Source organism: Sciurus vulgaris (assembly GCF_902686455.1).
Source record: "Sciurus vulgaris genome assembly, chromosome: 14".
NCBI classification, from domain to species: domain Eukaryota; kingdom Metazoa; phylum Chordata; class Mammalia; order Rodentia; family Sciuridae; genus Sciurus; species Sciurus vulgaris.
The window spans coordinates 52,110,625-52,134,732 of NC_136475.1; the positions used below are offsets into that span (position 1 = coordinate 52,110,625).

A 24,108-nucleotide genomic window follows, 5' to 3' on the forward strand; every position below is an offset into this window, starting at 1 on the left:
GTGCTGATTATCCATCTGTTTTTCAAAGAATGTGTACTTTTCAAGAAATACCAAACCTCATCATGAAGATTTCTTGATCCATTCTCAGAGAAATATTATAATGAAGTATAATATTTTATGAAGTCCTTTGTCATTATTAATACCAATTTGACCAATTTTTGTGTCTCAAACAGTCACACTGGAGGAAATATAAGAGTCGAAGGGAGACAGCTCTAAAAGCTTTCCAATAAGGAGAAAGCTTCCTCCATGTAGTACTAGCCCTCTTGATTCCATTTATGGTGTCAGGATCCCAGATACCAATGTCAGGCACTCCTCCTCCAAGTGGGTCACTAAGGAAATAGGTTTTGAATTGAAAGAGGCTTCAAATAACTTTCATTTCATTTCTGATTGGTCCCTGCATTTACTTCCATTATTAAATGAAAGCTATTTTTATTACCTGTTATAAAGCTCAACACAAAATATATTCTCATTTATAATGATAACCCTGGTTTATCATTATTATCACTATCAGAGTGCACATGTACGTTTTAGGTTCTGTTTTACTCTGGTTCCATTTTAATTGCAATTTAAAGTTATTATTTCAAAAATATTATGAATCAACAAAAATTTATATTGATATTTGTGGATTGATTTTACTATCAAGAAAAACACTAACTCACCCGCATTTTAAATGTTGATTTAATGAATGAAGACAAATTAAATATATCCATGGGTTACATTGAGTCTGAAGCCCTTGATTTTTATCTTTGCTGTGGATATTCCAAATTGTCATGTACAATACAAGTATTTGCATGCAAAATCTTTCCTTTCTTGAATATCATTTTTCAACCAAAAAAATGATGTCTTAAAATGTAATACAAAAAATTCATATCTTCATTTAAAAATTTTTTCCAACACCATCTATGATCTAATACTCCATTTGTTTACTGTTTTCCCAGACTATTATTTTAATAAGATTTAGTTGCATAGGAATGCTGACACTAAGTAATTAAGAGGATCCCCCATGGTCTTACTACATGGTTTTGTTTTTTTTTAACTGCTAAGCTGATGAAGCTGGAGCCCCAGAAACACAACAGATCTACTGAGACAGTCTAGCATCCAGCCACTGCTAAAAATGTTCAATACTTGCTATTATTCTAACCAAGAAAATCATTCTTAAAGTCAGCATTTGTTGACCCAATGACCTAAATGGTAAAACTCTTAAAAAGTCAGTCTTCGCTTATTGAAAGACTAGCCATCAAAAATTTCTCAACACCTTTTAAATAATGGTGGATGATTACTGTTGTTGGAAGGAAAAATGTATTCTGTAAGTCAAAAATGTATCACTAATCCTACTTCTTTTAATTTCCCAGTCATGAAAATAGAGAAAAACAACTGTCAATTAAACTAATATTGTCAGAAAACGGAGATTGGAAGAAAGTCAAACTCCAATTCTCCCAAATATTTCTTCAGTTTCAGAGAGCTGGGAATTTCTATATTACACTTCTTGATTTAGTGATAAGTCTCTAGGAGTTGGGTGGGAATCTCAGGATCTATTTGAAAATATCTATGTCCAGAACCTACTGGATTTACTGAGTATAAACCTCCAAAGAAGAGGGTAGGTTTCTAAATTGCTAAAATCTTCCCCACGTCACTTTGAGATACTATTCTAGTAGAGAACTAGAGGAGCAGACAATCATATCTTCATCTCATCTCTCATTTACAGGGATGAATCCCTTTATAATTTGGACAGTTGCCAAACCAAAACAAAGCCAAGAGACAGGAATTTACCAAAGATTCTATGTAAGCTTCCTAGGCAGTGAGAGAATATGGACCAATAAATTCAAAATGCATCTTGGGATTCAAGATGGCAGATTAGAGGGTGGCTGCGTTTCGTGTTGCTCCAGGACTCAGGACTCAAGAAGAGGAGATATAGAGAGCCTTGGGACCAACTCAAAGCAGCCGGGCGAGAGTCTCCCACTGGGCAGGCGTCCCGGACGGGGCAGGAGTCCTGGATGGGGCGGTAGCCCCAAAAGCAGGGATCTTTGCAAAGTAGAACGGCCGGCGAGGCGCCCCTCCCCCCGCCGGAGCAGTGATCGCAGACAGCTGGGAGCATTGAAAAGGGGGCTGCCCAGAGGAGAAGGAGAAATACGGGCTCGGCTCGTCGCTTGGAATTGGATCAGCTGCGCCAGGGCTCCGGGCGGCTATCCGGAGGAGCAGCGTGGACTCAGGACTCAAGAAAAGGAGATATTGAGAGACTTGGGACCAACTCAAAGCAGCCGGGTGAGTGTTTCCCACTGGGCAGGCATCCCGGACGGGGCGGTAGCCCCCGGACAGGGCGGTAGCCCCGAAAGCAGGGATCTTTGCAAAGTAGAACTGCCGGCGAGGCGCCCCTCCCACCGCCAGAGCAGTGATCGCAGACAGCTGGGAGCATTGGAGAGGTGGCTGTTCACCACAGCGCTTGGACTCGGCGCAACCCACCTGCGCTCTGGGAGGCTGCCCAAAGGAGAAGGTGATTGGTGAGCTGTTTGGACTAAACGTGACCACCCCTGAACACAGGGGGCTGCCCAGAGGAGAAGGAGAAATACGGGCTCGGCACGTCGCTTGGAATTGGAGCAGCTGCGCCAGGGCTCTGGGCGGCTATCCGGTGGAACAGCGTGGTGAGTGGTTTGGTCCCAGAGCATCCGCTCCTGAACATAGGGGGGTTGTCTGGAGAAGGAGAAGGAGCGCGGCGGGGTGCTTGGGCTCGAAGTGACTGCACCAGGGCTACGGGAGGCAGTCGGGACAAGAAGGTGCACAGTGAGTTCTTGGGACTCGTAACGCACCAGATCTCTGGGTGACTGCCTGGTGGAGAAAGAGGTGCGTGGTGGGTCACTTGGTCTTAGAGCGACCGCACGGAACAACAGGTGGCTGCCAGAGGAAAAGGCGTGTGGCGGGTCACTGGGACTCGGAGCGATTGTAAGGGGCTCCAGGTGGCTGCTCAGAGGAGGGGCCGCATAGCCAGGCGAAAAGTGCAGAGCAGGGTCCTAGACGGCTTCTTGGTGGAAGGGCCCCACAGACAAACTGAGGGGCGGAGCGAAGGCTCCAGGACTGCAGGCAGCTTCTCTGAGGAGAGGCAGCCGAAGGAGATTCATTTGCGAAGGGTGAGGCTTCCAGGCCCAGGAGGTAGGTCCGGGTCCCTGGGAACATTGCAGAAGAAGGCTGCCCAGCCCAGGCGGTAGTTGTGAATTGAACGGAACCTCTGGGAGGAAAACCGACCAGCGAGACCTCCCCACCGGGTGACTCCTCCCTGTTGGGTGAGGTTCTCCCAAAAGGACTGTAAAATCAGAGACACAGGCCCAAACTAGTCTTGCATCAGCCCACAACCTACTTCCCTTCTGGATGACCATTCATCAGCAAGTGAAGGTACCTCTGCCCACTAGCAGGGAATATACCCCACCAGAAGGCCACCACCCCTAGGGAGTCAGCTCCCTTGTGGAGCACTGCATTGTCAACTTCCTCCAAGATTTCAGGCTACTGAAGACTAAGAGGGGATATAATAGAAATCTTCAGGGATATTATAAGACAATAGAGGAAATCTGCAATATCACAGCGGTCAACTGATACCTGAACAATATGAGAAAACAAGGAAAGAAAATGCTGCAAACAAATCTAGATGTTACATCAATGAAACCCAACGACAGCATGGCAGAAGAAATGACAGAAAGGGAGTTCAGAATGTACGTAATTAAAATGCTCAGGGAAGCAAACGATGAGATGCAAGAGCAAATGCAGGCACTGAATGATCGCACCAATCTACAGTTAAAAGAGCAAATACAGGAAGCAAAAGATCACTTCAATAAAGAGTTAGAGATATTGAAAAAAAACCAAACAGAAATCCTTGAAATGAAGGAAACAATAAACCAAATTAAGAACTCCATAGAAAGCATAACCAATAGAATAGAACACCTGGAAGACAGAACATCAGACATTGAAGATAAAATATTTAACCTTGAAAACAAAGTTGAACAAACAGAGAAGATGGTAAGAAATCATGAACAGAATCTCCAAGAACTATGGGATATCATGAAGAGGCCAAATTTGAGAATTATTGGAATTGAGGAAGGCTTAGAGAAACAGACCAAAGGAATGAACAATCTATTCAATGAAATACTATCAGAAAATTTCCCAAATCTGAAGAATGAAATGGAAGATCAAGTACAAGAGGCTTATAGGACTCCAAATATACAAAATTACAACAGACCCACACCAAGGCACATTATAATGAAAATGCCCAACATACAAAATAAAGACAGAATTTTAAAGGCCGCAAGAGAGAGGAATCAAATTACATTCAGGGGGAAACCAATACGGATATCAGCAGATTTTTCAATCCAGACCCTAAAAGCTAGAAGGGCCTGGAACAACATTTTTCAAGCCCTGAAAGAAAATGGATGCCAACCAAGAATCTTATACCCAGCAAAACTTACCTTCAAATTTGATGATGAAATAAAATCCTTCCATGATAAACAAAAGCTAAAAGAATTTACAAAAAGAAAGCCAGCATTACAGAACATTCTCAGCAAAATATTCCATGAGGAAGAGATGAAAAACAAAGAAACAAATCAGCAATGGGAGGAACCATCCTAAAGGAATTGTCAAATAAAGGAAGAACCAAGTCGTCTCAAAATAAATAAATAAATAAATAAACAAACAAATAAATAAATAAATAAATAAATAAATAAAATGAACCAAATGACCGGGAATACTAATCATATCTCAATAATAACCCTGAATATTAATGGCCTGAACTCATCAATCAAAAGACATAGACTGGCAGATTGGATCAAAAAGAAAGATCCAACAATATGTTGCCTGCAAGAGACTCACCTCGTAGAAAGAGATACTCATAGACTAAAGGTGAAAGGATGGGGGAAAACATATCATGCACATGGACTCAGCAAAAAAGCTGGGGTATCCATCCTCATTTCAGATAAGGTGGACTTCAAGTCAAAACTAGTCAAAAGGGATAAAGAAGGACATTACATGCTGCTTAAGGGAACCATAAATCAGCAAGACATAACAATCATAAACATCTATGCCCCAAACAGTGGCTCATCCATGTATGTCAAACAAATCCTTCTCAATTTCAGAAACCAAATAGACCATAACACAATAATACTAGGTGATTTTAACACACCTCTCTCACCACTGGACAGATCTTCCAAACAAAAATTGAACAAAGAAACCATAGATCTCAATAACACAATCAATAATTTAGACTTAACGGACATTTATAGAATATACCATCCAACCAAGAGCGAATACACTTTCTTCTCAGCAGCACATAGATCCTTCTCTAAAATAGATCACATATTATGCCACAAAGCTAATGTAAGCAAATACAAGAAGATAGAGACACTACCTTGTATTCTATCAGATCATAATGGTTTGAAGTTAGAAATAAATGAAAGAGTAAAAAACAGAAGCTACTCCAACACCTGGAGATTAAACAATATGCTATTACATGATGAATGGATAACAGAAGATATTAGGAAGGAAATTAAAAAATTCCTAGAGGTAAATGAGAACAAAGAAACATCATATCAAAATCTTTGGGACACTATGAAAGCAGTACTTAGAGGAAAATTTATTTCATGGAGCGCATTCAATAAAAGAAGTAAAAATCAACAAATAAACAACCTAACACTTCAGCTCAAAGCCCTAGAAAAAGAAGAACAGACCAACACCAAAAGTAGTCGAAGACAGGAAATAGTTAAACTCAGAGCTGAAATCAACGAAATTGAAACAAAAGAAACTATACAAAAAATTGACAAAATAAATAGCTGGTTCTTCGAAAAAATAAACAAAATTGATAAACCCTTAGCCACTCTAACAAAGAGAAGACGAGAGAAAACCCAAATCACCAAAATTCGGAATGAACAAGGAAATATCACAACAGACAGGATTGAAATACAAAACATAATTAGAAGCTATTTTGAAAATCTATATTCTAACCAAATAGAAAATTTCGAAGACATCAACAGGTTTCTAGAGACATATGAATTGCCTAAATTGAACGAGGAGGACATACAAAATTTAAATAGATCAATTTCAAGTAATGAAGTAGAAGAGGTCATCAAAAGCCTACCAACAAAGAAAAGTCCAGGACCAGATGGGTTCTCAGCCGAGTTCTACAAAATCTTTAAAGAAGAGCTCATTCCAATACTTCTCAAAGTATTCCATGAAATAGAAGAGGAGGGTACCCTCCCAAACTCATTCTATGAAACCAATATTACCCTGATACCCAAGCCAGACAGAGATAAATCGAGGAAAGAAAATTTCAGACCGATATCATTAATGAACATTGACGCAAAAATTCTCAATAAAATTTTAGCAAATCGCATACAAAAATATATTAAAAAGATAGTGCACCATGATCAAGTGGGTTTTATCCCAGGGATGCAAGGTTGGTTCAACATCCGGAAATCAATAAATGTAATTCACCATATCAATAGACTTAAAGTCAAGAACCACATGATTACTTCAATAGATGCAGAAAAAGCATTTGATAAAATACAACACCCCTTCATGCTCAAAACACTAGAAAAAATAGGGATAGTGGAAACATTCCTTAACATTGTAAAGGCCATCTATGCTAAGCCCATGGCTAATATCATTCTAAACGGTGAAAAACTGAAAGCATTCCCCCTAAAAACTGGAACAAGACAGGGATGCCCTCTTTCACCACTCCTATTCAATATCGTTCTTGAGACTCTAGCCAGAGCAATTAGACAGACCAAGGAAATTAAAGGAATACGAATAGGAAAAGAAGAACTCAAACTATCCCTATTTGCGGATGATATGATTATATACTTAGAGGAACCAGGAAATTCCACCAGAAAACTGTTAGAACTCATAAGTGAATTCAGTAAAGTGGCAGGTTACAAGATCAATGCTCATAAATCCAATGCATTTTTATACATAAGTGAGGAATCCTCAGAAAGAGAAATTAGGAAAACTACCCCATTCACCATAGCATCGAAAAAAATAAAATACTTGGGAATCAATCTCACAAAAGAGGTAAAAGACCTCTACAATGAGAACTACCGAACACTAAAGAAAGAAATCGAAGAAAACCTTAGAAGATGGAAAGATCTCCCATGTTCTTGGATAGGCCGAATTAATATTGTCAAAATGGCCATACTACCAAAAGTGCTATACAGATTCAATGCAATCCCAATTAAAATCCCAATGACGTACCTTACAGAAATAGAGCAAGAAATCATGAAATTCATCTGGAAGAATAAGAAACCCAGAATAGCTAAAGCAATCCTTCGCAGGAAAAATGAAGCAGGGGGTATCGCAATACCCGAACTTCAACTTTATTACAAAGCAATAGTAACAAAGACGGCATGGTACTGGTACCAAAATAGACAGGTAGATCAATGGTACAGAATAGAGGACACGGACACAAACCCAAATAAATACAACTTTCTAATACTAGACAAAGGCGCCAAAAATATGCAATGGAGAAAAGATAGCCTCTTCAACAAATGGTGCTGGGAGAATTGGAAATCCATATGCAACAGAATGAAACTAAACCCATATCTCTCATCCTGCACAAAACTCAACTCAAAATGGATTAAGGACCTTGGAATCAGACCAGAGACTCTGCAGATTATAGAAGAAAAAGTAGGTCCCGATCTTCAACATGTCGGCCTAGGACCAGACTTCCTCAACAGGACTCCCATAACACAAGAAATAAAAGCAAGAATCAATAACTGGGATAGATTCAAACTAAAAAGCTTTCTCTCAGCAAAGGAAACTATCAGTAATGTGAAGAAAGAGCCTACAGAGTAGGAGAATATCTTTGCCAATCATACTTCAGATAGAGCACTAATCTCCAGAATCTATAAAGAACTCAAAAAACTCTACTCCAAGAATTCAAATAATCTAGTCGACAAATGGGCTAAGGAAATGAACAGACACTTCACAGAAGAAGATGTACAAGCAATCAATAAACATATGAAAAAATGTTCAACATCTCTAGTAATAAGAGAAATGCAAATCAAAACCACCCTAAGATTCCATCTCACCCCAATTAGAATGGCGATTATCAAGAATACGAGCAACAACAGGTGTTGGCGAGGATGTGGGGAGAAAGGTACACTCATACATTGCTGGTGGGGCTGCAAATTAGTGCAGCCACTCTGGAAAGCAGTGTGGAGATTCCTTAGAAAACTTGGAATGGACCCTCCATTTGACCCAGCTATCCCACTCCTTGGCCTATACCCAAAGGATCTAAAATCAGCATACTACAGAGATACAGCCACATCAATGTTCATAGCTGCTCAATTCACAATAGCCAGACTATGGAACCAACCTAGATGCCCTTCAATTGACGAGTGGATAAAGAAACTGTGGTATATATACACAATGGAATATTACTCAGCCATAAAGAATGACAAAATTATGGCATTTGCAGGCAAATGGATGAAATTGGAGAATATCATGCTAAGTGAGATAAGCCAATCTCAAAAAGACAAGGGACGAATGATATCGCTAATAAGTGGAGGATGACACATAATGGGGGGGAGGGAAGGGTTAGTGTTAGGGTCAGAGTTAGGGTTAGGGAGGGGGGCAAGTATGGAGGAAGAAAGTACTGTATAGAGGGTAAAGAGGGGTGGGAGGGGTGGGGGGAAGGGGAAAAAATAACAGAATGAATCAAACAACATTACTGTATGTGGATTTATGATTACACAAATGGTATGCCTTTGCGCCATGTACAAACAGAGAGGCAACATGTATCCCATTTGTTTATAATAAAATAAAAAAAAAAAAGAACCATATGGAAGAACAAAAAAAAAAAAAAAAAACAAAATGCATCTTGGTTTCATATGCAACCCTCCTAAAACTGCTCTTTAGACATGTTTGCAACTCTGCATCTTCCTTTCCTAAATTAAGCATTGTTATTCCCCAAATTGACTAGCACCTCATCCATATACAGAAACTGGGAAAAGATTTACAAAAAATAAACTCATCCTGCTATTTTTTCTTAATTATCTAATTTCCACATTGGCCTGAATATGGTTTACATTCTTCACTTTTCCACTGCTCCTGCTCAAGCCTTACCACAGTGAGGATAATTAACTCTTATGTACCTTTTCCCACAGCAATGAGATCACCATTTTTTTTTAAAATAGAAAACAAAATTTTATTAGATGAAAACCTTTTAAAAGTTCCAGTATGAAGTAACAAAACCAACAACCTACAAATCTCTCAGACCTTTGCATTTCAAGCAAAATATTCTCTTCAGAAAAATGACCATTTCATAATATATATCCCTTTCTGTAGGCTAGAGGTGTATGTGTGGACAAATGGATATAAAATTTAAGAGAAAAAAATGAAACTATTTTAAAAATAAAAATCTGAACCCTCTCCTTGAGGTGTATTGCAATATGGTTACCAACATATTCAGCACCTTATAATCACCAAGTTACTGATTTAAGTCCTGGAACAAACCCCTGAAAGGAAAGAACAAGAGATCCTAGTTGTTTGTGAAGTTGGTTGGCAGAAGAAAACCTGACAGCAGCTAGAGAGGAGCTCAAATACATGAAACCCACACTTCCAAAATATTTAACACTTGCTTCAAAAATATAATTGTCTATATGGTAACAGCTCAGAGTTTAGAATGCAGAGAGTGTCCTCGGAGTGACCTGGGCATTCCTGATGCATCTTCAAAGCTGTTATTAACATATGTCGCCATTTGAAGGACCAATCAAGTATCAAAAGATTTCCCTGCAGATTACCTTGGGTACAGAAACTTTGGATGCCACATGTTCTTTTACTCTATCCCTAAACCAGGTTTATTCTAGACTTACAGGAATCTTCAAAGACTTAAGGTTCTTGTCAATGTTTTATTCTAACACATCAAGTCAGAAAAGTCAAGAAGGAATCAATGCACTAAGTCACCCATTGCACCAATAGAAAAGACAGGTTTTTTTGAGTCTATTCTCTTTTGCCTCTTTATTGAGAATCCTGAGACAGTTAATCAGAAAACAAATGAGGCGAGCAAGATACTGCTATTAGTGAAAGAACTACTAGATTCAAAATAATTTTTAAATGAGCTTTAACCATTAGCAAAACCTAGAAATAAGCAGTCCCCAGTTTTTAAGGGCGGACAACACCTTACATCTTCATCTTAGGAATAAAACTATCTGTAACAAATATCTAGGGATCAAGTTATAAATCACTTCATGCTTAAGTATTTCAAATCTTGATGCTATTAAGTAAATTTGTTTCTGTTTAGAAATAGTTGTGAATTTTTGAATTTTATGAAACTTTTTGTCCAGATTGTTTATATACTCTTAACTTTAAAAGGGCAATGATCTGTGCTTATCTGCTTATGTGTCTGAAATCGCCCATGATAATCATATATAAGCTTATTTACTAGAAACTACAAGGTTATGCTTTGTACCACAAGATCTGTTCTATTAACTTAGACACTGAAATCTTCCACTGTCGTAATGCAGTCCTGTAGGTAAGCTGTATGGATAACACCGTGCTGAGAACTTAGTGGGTCACTCATTCCCATCGTAATCACTGTAGCCCTGGTAGCCACTGTTCCTTCTTTCGTGGATGTTGGACATCTTTTTCCATGCTGAGTCCTGATGGAAACTAGCACTGAAGGACCAGCCCAGACACCCATGCTGCTTCTTGGAAATATTGTCTTCACTCTCAGATTTAGCGATTCCCTGGGCATGTGCTGGAGGTTGTGATTCTTGTCTGATGGTTCCAAAGGGAAAGTTCCAAAGCCCAAATCTTTGCCAGTGAAGTCTCCGGAAGGCTAGGAGGCAGTGCAAATTTCCCCCAACCTTCTTTGTTTTTCGAAACTGCAGCCCTTTCTCTAAGTGCCGGATATCTAGGTACTCTGGATTTTGGGTGTTTAGATCAGTAACAATATCTGCCCATTTTTTACAGTGGATGGCAGGATGTTTTCTACTTGATTCTCCAATTAAGATCCAGTATTCTACTTCCTGTGGTGAGAGAGGACCCCTGAATGCCTTATTTGCTTTAAGGGGAGTTGCTTCAAAGCCAATTGGACAAAAATAATGATTTTGGCAATGATAGATATAAGCCAGTGACTCATCTTTCAATCCACGTGTTAACTTCGACAAGGCTCCTGAAGCTGTTTCTCCAGCTGTTTTGTTCTTTCCATGAGGCTTATATAGAACATAGGAACATCCTTTTACATGGACATGGTCATTAATTTGTCTAAACCATCTCATGAGTGTTGTGTTTCCAGTGAAAGGGCCAAACCTGATATCTTCAAATGGGGGTTGAAAGCCCAAAATATGTAAAGCCTCTTCTTGTGTAATAGGTGGAAGACTTCCAGCTCCCATTGTGCTATATAAGAAATTCCAACAAGAAATTAATGAGGAGATGCCACATGAAGTCTTATATTGTGGTCGGCTTATGCAGTACCATCGTCTGAGGTCTAATACTTTCCGCTGTTTAATGTCCTCAGGAGGAGAATGCTGAGGACACTCCCTCTGATGTCTTCCTTTTTTCTCTGAAGTTTTTTTCTTGGAAACTTGTTTCTTCACATTGCCTGATTTGTGTTTCAAATTTGTAGTCACCCCGTCAAATTCTGATTTATCAATTTCCCATGCGAGAGGTAGCTTGCCCAGCCTGTTGGATAAGTTTTCCAAGGTATTTTCTTCATTATAGATGATTTCTGATGTACTCGTTGGGATACCAATGTACCTTGACGAATTATTTCCAGAAGATAATGAGGTACTATCAGGGAGGCAAGAAGAGCGGGCAGGTTTTGGGGTTTTATAGATTGAGATTGCCTGGTTGAGAAAGGCATTGTCTGAACAGATGGCATAAATTTTTTACCGAGTATGAGTCACAGGACAACTCCACGGATAATGCCCATCTCCTTTGGGACCCAAGGGTGCTTCTGAGGCACTTGTGCAGAAAGATTTGACAGCACCTTGTAGATTTTCTTCCAGAGACTTCCTCTCAGATTTGTGTCCACCATTTCCAGAATCATTGGACCTTTCGGTTTCCGCAACGTTAGGCATTGAATGCAACTGTGAAAGTTTCTATTACTATGAAAAAGTTGCAAGCCTTTCTGTTTCTTGAAGAATAACTTTGGCAATTATTTACAGCATTCTGTAAAATCTTGATAGGCATCAAATGGGATCCTCTGGCCTGTTCACCGGGTTGGGTCGCTGCAGCCCTGGTGGAACCCTGCGTCGGACCTGGATCACAGCTGCCAGTGCGCCGCTGCCCGCAACGTGCCTCCGGTTACCCTGGGGCTGGCGTCTCTGGTCCCATCGGAGCGCACAGGGACAGCGCTTTGGACTGCGGTGGCCGGCCACGGGTCGTCGGACATCAGTGACAACACCTTCCTTCTGCCCTCCTTTTTATATCTAACCTTTGCACGTGCTGAGGATGTGGTGACCAAAGAAATTAAAAATCTTAGCTGTGACTCCAGACCCTTGTGCCCCTCTATTAGGCATCTGTAGTGATGACCTCTGTCCGAAAGCGATGACCGAAAAGTAGAATATGGGTGAGAGTTGTTTAAAAAAAAAGAAAAAAGAAAAAGGGTGGGGGGAGCAGGGAGGAAGCGGGGAAAGGAAGAAAGAAAGCCAGATCACCATTTATTGTGAAATACTTTTGTTTGAGTTTTAAGATACAGCCTATTTCCAGGGCAAAATTTGTTTCCCTGTTTTATTTTACACTACTTAGAAAAAATCTTGGGTGCAAAACATAATTTGGAAACAGGAAATGTTTTACCCTTAAAAATTCAGTGTTTTCACAAATATTTGCAATTGGTGCATACAAGAAAGCTGTGCCTTCTAATACTTCTCTTATAGTATTGGTACTTAGAGTGAAGTCTTCCACAGCTCATTGTTTTCAACACATTTTCCTGCAGTGAGTGCTTAAGTTTCTAAATATGGAAATGGACACTACATATCTCACTATTAAAACAAATGTATTTCAAACAATCTAGAAATAAAATCAGAAAATGTGTACCTTGTTTTGTAATTCCATATTGGCATTGTATGAAAGCAGATTTTCAGCCATTGCTGTGGTCTGACAAAAGACAGCACAGTGGAGAGGAGAGTATCCATCAATATCCTGAACATTTGGGTTGGCACCATTATTTAGAAGAATTTCTACACATTCATCATGCTGGTGTTCTACTGCCTGTTGGCATTTTAACAAGTAATGTACCATAAATTCAAGATATGCAAGCCAAACATTTCACAAGTTTCACAAATTAGTTATATTTAAAGTATATTAAACACTTTTTATTCAAGCATTTCAAGCCCACCTCCTGTAGAAACCCTAGGCACTGGGGTGTTTCAACACTTCTGAAACCAAGAAGAGTTCACTTAGTCTCGCCAACGAGTGGCCACCAAGTAGGGGCTGAACCGCTCAGCCTCAGTTATCCGTCAACAATGGAAGAATGATTACCTAGCAACCCTTCGTGACAGTGCCTTGAGTGCAGTGCGCATGCGCAGCTCGCTTGGAACCTATGCAGACAGTTTCAGCTACCCTGCTCAGGTTATGGAAGAGCAGGCTGGATGGTTGCTGACTATGCAGATCAGGAAACCCCACACCTACCTGGGTGATGGACAGCACCTATGTGGCCACGGGTGTTCAGTCAGCCCCAGGTTCCTCCACCCAGGAGTTGGTGGAGGTTTAGGACATGAGGTAGTGGGGAAGGTGCTAGAAGCCGAACTCAAGGTGCAAGGCTCCAGGTCTCATTGTAGGAGAGTTCCTCCTCTAGAGGTCTTGCAGTACGGCTCAGGTAGAGTTGAATGAAACCAGATGCCTTCTGATACAAGTCCAAGAATCCTCTGTGAAGGGCAAGAAGTCCTTTCCGAGCTCCTGGACTACCAGTACCAGCTGCCACCCAGATTCAGCACCATCAAGGACCCAGAAAAGGTCATTTTTGAGGATAACCACAGCAGACAGTGGAAAACCTCATGCATACTGGACACTCCATGCCACAAAGGGAATTACATTGCACCACCCCACAAACACTATCCACCTCCCACTGTGCTCAGGTTCAAGTGTACTGAGCGGTGACCTGTGCACCCCAGAGGGCAGCAGCCATATACCGCCCCACCCCATGGGCCACCCAGCATCACATCAAGCAAAATATCTCCACCTTACACTGCCACACCTCACACTCTTCAAAATATCCACTGGGTACCACACCCTGGATTTGACAGCACTGGATACATGGAGTTCTCTTCAGGAGGGAACAGAAGACACCACCTCCTAACGGTATAACCGGGCAGCTTAGTCACAGAAAATTACACATCCTCTCTTCCAAACTGACAGGAAGCTCATAGGTACCTAGATGTAGCAAAGATTGGAGGGACTCTCCTAGAATTGTTTTAGAGTGAGCTGGTGTGATCACTATTGCCATGCCCAGAGAAACATAGACTTAAAGCTGAACGTTGGTGGGCATGTTCTAAAGGTCCCAAATCCTGATGAAATCCACACAAGCAAGACTCAATAAGAACATTTTTTTCGCTTTGGCCTGGATTATTATATGTAGCTCTAATGTCAATTTTGACCTTGTATTTTACTTTTTATTCAAATCAATAAATGTTCACCTTTTATCAATATTATATCCTCAACCCATTTGACTGTACTCTTGTAATATTTTAAAACAGTAACTGGAAACCATTCTATTTTTGCTTTTCTAGGTCAGATTTACACTTGCTCCTCTTAGTCACTCTTTTCCCTCTAACATTAACTGCTACCAACAAATCCCTCCATCCATCTTTTTCTACTTTTTAATTTGGTTTGGATTATTCATTTCTATTTTTCCTTTTCTCTTTCATTTTTTCATGCCCTTTTTAATTCTTTTCATCTCCTACATAATGTAAGAGTAATTTTACTATTGTTAATAACTCATTTCTCAATCTATTCCATGTTACTACAATTTTATTCCAAGCATATGGAAAGAGCAGAGAATTTTTTCATCAAGTCCCCTGTGCTGTAACTTTTACTAGTGCATGAGTTTGCTCTGAATCAATTGTAGTAAATAGGGTTTAGTATCTTCTGCCAGTAATGCTGCAATTGGGAAAAGCAGATGACACATGGTGAGTGGAAGTAACAATACCTGGATATTCGCCCAGTCCAGGGCACTTACACAAAAAAGATAACTAAATTATCTCTTGTATAAAAGGAGAAGTAATTGCCAGGTGTGGAGTCTCGTGCCTGTTAGGTCAGTGGCTCAGGAGGTTTAGCAGGAGGATCACAAGTTCCTGCCCAGCCTAAACAACATACTGAGACCATAAGCAACTTAGGGAGACTCTGTCTCAAAATAAAAAAAAAAAAAAAAAATAGGCCTGAGATGAGTCTCACTGTTGGTTAAGCACTCATGGGTTCAATCCTTGGTACAAAAAAAAAAAAAAAAAAAAAAAAAAGAAAAGAAAAAAAAAAAAAAAAAAAAAAGAAAAAAACCTGTAAAAGTAATAATCATTCCAGAAGATGGGTACACACAAAAATAGTATGAAAAAGCAAGTAAACCATCTACCCCAAGCAGTCCACAACACATCAACAACTGATCCTGTTGACACCACAGTAAAGGAAATGTTGAGAATTTTGAAAGTTTATAGCTAAAATATTCACTGAACTAAAAGATGATGTAAGGAATTAGAAAATACAGGAAGTGAAAGAAGATTTTTAAAAAGAGAAATTCTAAAAAAGAACCAATCAGAAATCCTGGAAAGAATCAGTAAATTAAATTAAAAATTTAGTGGAAAACATCACCAGTAAACTAGACCACTTTGAAGACAGATTCTCAGACCTGGAAGACAAAGTATATAATCTTTTTTTAAGTAATAGGCTTTTTTCATCTTTTATTTTTTCATTTTGTTTGTTCTAAATAGTTGTATATGGCAATAGAATGCATTGATACATTTTGATAGATCATACATAATAGAGTGTAATCTCTCATTTTTCTGATTATACATATTGCAGGATCACCTCTGCTATCATTCCTTCCCCCATAGCCCTTCCCCTTTCACTCCCCTCTACCTCATATAAACTAACTCTATTCTACCCTATCACCCCCTTATTATTAATTAACTTCCACAAATGAGAGAAAACATTCAGCCTTTGTTTTTTTTTTGGGGGGGGGGTTGGCTTATTTCACTTAGCATGATATTCTCTAACTCCATCCATTTAATGGTAAGTGCCATTATTTCCTTTTTCTTTAAAGTTGAGTAATATTCATATATATATATATATATATATATATATATATATATTATCCATTCTTCTATTGAAGGGCATCTAGTTTGATACCATAGTTGAGCTGTTGTGAATTGAACTGCTATGAACTGCTGTGTCACTCTAGTGTGTTGATTTTAAGTGCTTTGGGTATAAAGCAAGTGGGATAACTGGATAAAATGGTGGTTCTATTCCAAGTTTTTGGAGGAATCTCCATTCTGCTTTCCATAATGGTTTCACTAAATTGCATACCCCCCAGCAATGTATGAGTGTACCTTTATCACCATTTCCTTGCCAACATTTATTGCTGCTTGTGTTCTTGATAATTCTCATACTGATTGGATTGAAATGAAATCTTAGATTAGTTTTGATCTGTATATCTCCAATTGTTAGAGATGCTGAACATTTTTTCATACTATACAATCTTAAAAATAAAGGCAGCAGTAAAGATGTTAAGAGACCAAGACCAGAATATTCAAGAAATCTTAAATAACAAAGGTAAGAATACACAGTACAGGAATGTACAAACTTTTCAATAAATATCAGAAAATTTTAAGAACATTAAGAATGAGATAGAAATCCAAATTCAAGATTCTCATAGAACCCCTCATAGGCAAGATCACTAAAGATCCTCTCCAAGACATGTTATAATTAACTGCCTTATATACAGACTAAGGTTAGAATGTTAAAATCCTCAAGATAAAAAAAAAGGTAGTCACATTTTGAGGTAAACCAGTTAGAATTTCAAGTGGTTTCACACTCCAAACCATAAAAGCAGGGAGGCTTGGAATTATTTATAACATATCCAACAAAATTATTTTTCAGAATTGAAAATGAAATAAAAACCTTCCATGCTAAATATAAAAGAATTTATATAACCAGGAAGACTGCACTACAAAGCTTACTCAATGAAATATTTTATGCTGAAAAAAAAATAAGACTGAGAGCCAACAGGGGGATGAAACTCACTAAAAGGATACTCAACCAAGGAGAATTGAGTCTAAATTAAGCATTAGAAATAAACAAAAGTGGCAGGAAATAAATATCATAGCTCTATATTCACACTGACTGTAAATAAGAATCCTTTGCATGGCATTTGCTTTGATCCTGAAATTCTATAAACAATACCACTGCAGTTTGCTAACACAAAAGAAAAATTAGTACAAAACTAACTGGCAGGGACGCCAAACCCCATTTCTCTCTCCCATTTCTCCAAATCTCAAACTCCTCCCCCATCACCATAACTCACTTTACTGCAGAGACCAATGGGAGCTCAAGGTGTATGAACTTAATCCTAGTGGCCCCAAGGTGTTTGCCAGGTATCTCCTTACTCAGAATAAATGGCATCTGCTCTACCTGGTGCTACAAGGTAATTACAATGTTGTTTTGGCTTGTATTTTCTTTTCATGTAGCATCCTTAGTTGGTGTTCCTGCTTAGGATGGGTAGAAAGAGCAGTCAGTCTATTGCAGTGTTGCAGGGGACCATGTCCTGTGATGAGATAGCCTTCAGGGATTGTTATGAGGTTCTGAGGGTCATTGGGTGTGGTGGGTGTTTCCAGGTGAAACTAGCCCACCATTTCCTCACTGGGGCAGAGGTAGTGGTAAAAGACCTGTCAAAGGATAAAGGAAACATCTTGGTCCACTCTGAACTGAATATGGTGATGGACCTGGAACATCCCATGTGACCCAGCTATTTCAGGTTACTAAAATAGGTAAACATATCTATATCATGATGGAGCATGCTGGTGAGGGAGGACAGCTAGTTGACCACATCCAGTTTGATGGCATGCAAGGGGAGGATGCCTGGAGAATGTTCAGGCTGATCTTGTGTGCAATAGACAATTGGCACAAGGGCATCATGCACTGAGACCTGAAGTCAAGAACATTGTGGTGGATGCTAGAGACAACCTCAAACTCCTTGATATTGGCATATGCGTGAAGTTCACACCTGAGCAGCAACTGATCTGGTTCCAGGTCACTCTCCTATACCATGCCCCTGATATCATCCAGCAGGAAGAATACAAGACTCAACCCACCCCCAAGGATGTTTGGAGTCTAAGTGTCATTCTGTATTTTCTATTGTCATGGAGACACCCATTTATGAAAATCTTTGGGAGCTGGCGACACAGATCATGGAAGCAAGATACCACATTCCTGATCATGCTCCCATCAAAAAAGGATGGCTCATCCACAAAATTCTGACCAAGAACCTCCATGAAGTGGACTGCATTAGAGTAAAACTTTCAGCACCCATGGCTGAGTGAGGGTGAGGAGTATTCAGCCCATCAACTTATTGAACCACTCCCCAAACACCCAGACCCCAGAATAATGACAGTCCTGTTTGACATGGGTTATAACCCACACGACACCTGGGTGTCCAGCCAGTAGAAAGTTCGATGATGCAATGGTTATCAGATGATACTCCAGTCCCACATGCACCAGAGGCAAGGCTGCATTTTCCAGGGGAAGCTAGGAGGTCAGAGTGTTGGGCCTCAACGATGACCTACGGATCATTCCAATTTCCCAGTTCTACCAAATAAGTGTGCCAGTGACTGTGCACTCCATACCTTCTCCTTGTGCTATGAACAACTCCCTGTAGAATCCAAGCAGTCAGGGCAAAAGATTACCAGAAGGTTAAGCCTGCATGTCCACTCCCTGCATGCAAAGACCTCTGCTCCCTAGATTACCTTCCTGCCTGACCCTGAGTCCTACATGCTCAAATCCAGGAGGATCCTCAGGGACATTGCATCAGCAGACAGCAGCAATTTCTCCCAATATTCCACCAAAAGGCAAATTCAGGACAACAGCAATGTCTGCAGGAGTGTGAAAAGGTGGACCACTGCCTTCATTTAACACCTGTGTTTTATATGCTGTGTGTCAGTAAAAGTGACTCTTATCCAGGGAGAACTGAATATGCTAGATTCAGACACTGGGCAATTCCAGTATAAATGCAGACCTGAGACAGACAAAACAATGGATGGCCAGTCAGAGGACCTATGCTCTGTGGATTCTTACATCACAAGATGAGCATGAGTCACATAGACTCTAAACAACTGCAGGAGCCAGTTGTGCATATTGGCTCAGGCTTCTCTGCACAGGTTTCAGCCAGGAGCATCTCTGGATCCACCTGGACATCAGGAGTATCCTCTGCCCCCACCTGTGAGAGAAATCAGAATCTGTTTCCCCTGGGACACTGCCCCTGCCCTACACTTCTCTGTCCTTTCCCCCGTGCTCCAATGATGATAGCAATATTTCTTTAAATATTGCTTCCTTTTTTATATAATAAAATTGATGTTCAAAGACTAAAAAAATATAAAAGTGTGGTTAAAACATAAAGAGAGTGCCTCAGGGTGAGGGCACGAGTACAGGATCCATCCTCTGCACATCTTGGACCACTTAGCCTCTCTCTCCTATTCAGGGTAGTACTTCCCTTGAGCCACTATAGATGAGCACTCAATTGGCTTGACCTAGTGTGACCAGAGATTCACTCCCCTTCTTCTAGTGTGGGTGGAGATTCTCCCCTTGAGCCAGTGTAGACATGACTTACTGTGAACTGGTAACCTTGAAGGAATCCCTCTCCCAGTCATCAGGCCCTTCCCTGAAATATGTGGAAAGGGCGGGTGGCAGCAGTTGGAAAAGTCATATCTGAGAAGATACTGGAGCACATATCATCTCCATACCCCATGTGGCTAGCCTGCAGCAGAGGCTGGCTGCACCACCACCTGCCTACACACCCCAAATCTCCTCATGGTTTCTGCTAAACAAAGTAGAGAAGGAACACATGGGATTTCGGATGTGGAAATGTCAAACCATCTCATGCTATTTACATAAAAGTAAACTGCACCAACGTGGAATTGTTCTTATCTTTGGATTCTATTAACACTGAATTTTGTAGTGCACATAAGGAATGAGTAAGAAATGGTCAGGATAATCAGGAGGGGAGGCTTTGGGTACCTTCCATCCCGACATCTCCACAGGGTTGCAACCCCAGAGCTGGTCTGGCAGCTTCTTACTGATCTTCCCCAGAGTGGTAAGAAATGAACACATTTTAAAAAAATGTATGTCTCTATAGTTTTCACTGTAGAAGTCTTTCACCCCTTTGGTTTGATTTATTCCTAAGTTCCTTTATTTTCTGTTATTTTGACATTATTGTGAGTAGAATAGTTTATCTAATTTTTTCCCACAGATTCATTATTGGAATAAAGGAACGTGCTTGATTTGTCCTGCTCTTGTATCCTGCTAATGTTGCTTAATTGATCAGTTCTAGAAGTTTCCTGTTGGAAATTCTTAAATAGAGGATAATGCCATTAGCAAATAAATAATTTGACCTCTCCTTTTCTTATTCTCTATCCCTTTAATTTTATTCTCTTTCCTGATGAACAAGAGCTTTAAGGACTTTATTGAATAGAAATGGGAGAGCAGACATGCTGGACATGTTCCTCATTTCAGAGGAAATTCTTTTAGTTTTTCTCCATTCAGTATGATGTTGGCATGGGTTTGTCACTTTACAATGTTGAGAAATGTTTCTTCACTCCCTCGTTTCTCTAGTATTTTAAACATGAGTGGGTGCTTCATTTTATCAGATACTTTTTGTACATTCATGATGTATTCCTGTGATTCTTGTCCTTAACTCTATTTAGGTAGCGAACAGTATTTATTGATTTGTGTTATGTCTTCTACTGATTCTGGTGTTAACTTGTTCTTTTTCTACAGCTTTGAGGTGTATGTTAGAACATTAATTTTGTATCTTTCTGTTGTGTATAAATATAGGAACCTGGTGCTATAAACTTTCCTCTTGGAACTGCCTTCACACTGTCTCACAGATTTTGATACATTCTCTCTCCGTGTTGTCACTTGTGCTAAGACCTTATTTCTCCTCTGATTTCTTCTACAAACTCTGGTCTTCTTTAAAGGTGCATCATTTAATCTTCAGGTGTTAAGAGTATTTTCTTGTAAAAAATCTTGTTGATTTTAGATTTCAATCAATGACAATCTGATAGGAAGAAAATAATTCTGATTTGTTTTTATTTGTTAAAATTTTCATTGTACCCTAGAATATGGTCTATATTACAAAATGTTCCATGTGGTATTGACAACAAAGTGAATTTGGTTGTCAATGGATAACAAATGGCAGTAATTCTTATAAACAGATGGAATTTTGAGAAAAGAAATTAGGCAAAATACATTATTCATGTTATACTTCCAAGCAGGTCAATTTTTTATGGTGCTCCACAGGGTTAGAGAGTATCATCCAACCCAATGTAGACCTATATAGTAGTCCCTGTTATCTACAAGGAATATGCTTCAAGATCCCCAGCACATGTCTGGGACTGCTGACAATTACAAATCCTAGCTATTTTCAATGTAGTTTTCCACACATACATCTATATAATAAATTTTAATTACTATAATAAGCAGAGTAAGAGGCTATAATTCACAAGTATAGATTATAGTTATGTACTGTGATAAAATTTATGCAAGTGTAGATTTTCTCTGCCCCTCTCAAAATATCACAATTGTTCTGTACTCACACTACTTTGGTTGATTGTGGGTAATTGAAACAATGAGAAGTAAAATGGTGGGTAAGTGGGGACTGCTGTAGGACAAAAAGTTGGAGTAAGGTTCAAATAACTGCCTGATTGCTTGAGGTAAGAAAGTTGTCTCCTCCACTCTTGGTTTTTAGGTCTTCCGAGCCAACAGTCTACTTTTGGCTCTGCAGCTCCAAGACTTTGAATTATACCACTGATGTCCCTGAGTCTCCACTTGCAGACATCAGATCAAGGAAATGCTCAAGCTTTCTACTCATATGAGGTAATTCACCACTACAAATCTGTTTCTTTGGAGAACCCTAAATTATACAGACATCTTTTGGAAGCAATTAATCTGCCTTTTGCAAAGTATGTGCAATATGTATGATACAAAACATGTTATAAGTGATGCATTACATATACATACATCTAGATTTAAAATAATTCAATATTGAAAAAAGCATAGAGAATAACAGGATGGGTGTCAGCATGCATGGTGTGTATGTGTAATTTTAAAAAAGAGGTAATAATTATTATTAAAATTTTAAACATTGTCAAATCTTTTCATTTGATACAACTTAAAAATCCATATTTCCAGATATAATCACTACACTGAAGACAGTGAACATATTTCCCACCCAGGCCATATATTCTCCCTAACTATGTAGGTTAATAGTATCAATAATTCAATATCTGTTCTAGTATCTGTTCTTTTATAATTTGTTAAATATCTAGATAGTGGATATTAAGATTTACAACAGGTTTCATGAATAGGTTTATATATTTATTTTAAGCAATGCATTTTCTTTTATAACAACATTCCACACTAAAATATGTATTTCATTTTTACTGAGCATTTAATGTTTATTTCTGAAATTCTTATCTTCATTAACAATGGTCTGCCTATTTACACGACTTGCTTTCATACTTACAAGTTTTATTGACAGCAGTTGTATGTGTAAATTCTGAGTTATATTTAATATGTTCAAATAAAATTAACCTCATCAGTTTTGCAAAATATTGCAAAAGTTGTATGTATTGAATCAATTAAATATTATTTCTCTGTATTTCTCCTGTTTAAGTGTAAAAGTCTGAGTAACCTTGACCCCATTAAGTAAGACATATAATATCTAATTTGATACTTGAGTATATACCTTTGCAATCACCTCCCATTTGGTGGTGAAGACAAGCAAGTAATTAGTAATTCGTCTTTAATTTTTCTTTTGGTAGAAGCAATAAGGCATACTTTTAAAGAATGAAGAGAAATTAATCAAGTCAACAGTATTTCAATATTAACAAGAAACAATAATTTTTGGGTCTGGTAATACTTCAGATTTTTGAAAATTATAAAAAAAAATTCTGCCCCCTTGATATACTCAGAAATCATATACTAAAAGCCTCAAGATCTCACACCATGATTGATTGCCCCATGAAATTTCTTTTTAGTAAATGGTATTAAAAATATATTGAATACAAATATATTTCCCACAATTTGACATAGTTTCCAACAGTCTCCAACCCTTAGGTACTGGTGAAAGGTTTCATATATTTCTGTTACTCTTCCATCATGAGTTATTTGTGTTATTGTGTGTAATAAACAGGAATTCAAAAGTGCATACTAATTTTAGCATTTACAACTTAGTATCCGGTGGGAAACTGCTTCCATTCAAAGAACACATTTCCATGAAAAGAGGGACCATGGACTGATACTCAGTATCGTTACACTAGTATTTCTCCCTTCTCCTTCAGATGAGAGCTTGTCTCAGAAACAGAAATGAAAATGTCTTGACCCTCAGGGCTGCCTGGGCCTGCACTTGGTGTTGTGGCTGATGAGTCACCCTGGTGTCCGCCGCTGTCAGGTGGGTCTGGAGCTCCAAACCCTTTGAATATTTCCAGCAGCACAGAACATTCATCTGCCCAGTTTCCAGCAGAGTCCTGTGGGTGTTTTAGGCCTGAGGTGTTTTGCTGCTACCTGGAGCAGAGTTTGTGAGCTGGCAAATGAATTCCCTTGAAGTGAAGAATCTTTTGGAAGCAGTTTTCTATGCCCGTACCAGACAGTTACATGAGTAACCCGAGCAGGGAATGATGGAACCCAACACCACAGATTGATCTGAGCACCTCTTGGCAAAAGGTTTAGTCTCCCGCCAAACCTTCAATGCGACCAGTCAGGGAAGGAAGGGTACGTCTGGCATGTCACGGTCACTCCTGTTGATGTCATTAAAAATACAGGTAGCTGACTGTCCCAGTAGACATCTACCCAGCGCCCCCCGCCCCCGAACACCACATCAGCTAACGTGGAGACCTGCTCCTGGGGAAAGCAGATCAGTTTTTGGTGGTCTGTGCTCAC

At 39.3% G+C, this 24,108-nt stretch overlaps 2 protein-coding genes across 2 annotated transcripts in view; both read right to left on the reverse strand.

The window, feature by feature from the left end:
• LOC306643898 (uncharacterized protein) overlaps nucleotides 1-13,165 on the reverse strand; it is a 28,904-nt gene extending 15,739 nt beyond the window's left edge. The window contains exon 1 of the mRNA XM_079110244.1: nucleotides 13,009-13,165. Within this exon, the coding sequence (XP_078966370.1) occupies nucleotides 13,009-13,059 (51 nt within the window). The 5' untranslated portion in view covers nucleotides 13,060-13,165. The remainder of the gene's footprint in view (nucleotides 1-13,008) is intronic.
• LOC306643893 (basic immunoglobulin-like variable motif-containing protein) lies at nucleotides 9,149-12,222 on the reverse strand. The gene has a single exon (XM_079110239.1). The coding sequence runs from the start codon at nucleotides 11,361-11,363 to the stop codon at nucleotides 10,542-10,544; it is 822 nt and encodes a 273-aa protein (XP_078966365.1). The 5' UTR covers nucleotides 11,364-12,222; the 3' UTR covers nucleotides 9,149-10,541.
• Nucleotides 13,166-24,108: the final 10,943 nt, after the last annotated feature.

Excerpts from the sequence above, each read along its gene's own strand:
- LOC306643893 (XM_079110239.1), bottom strand. The coding sequence starts at position 11,363 with ATGGGAGCTGGAAGTCTTCCACCTATTACACAAGAAGAGGCTTTACAT.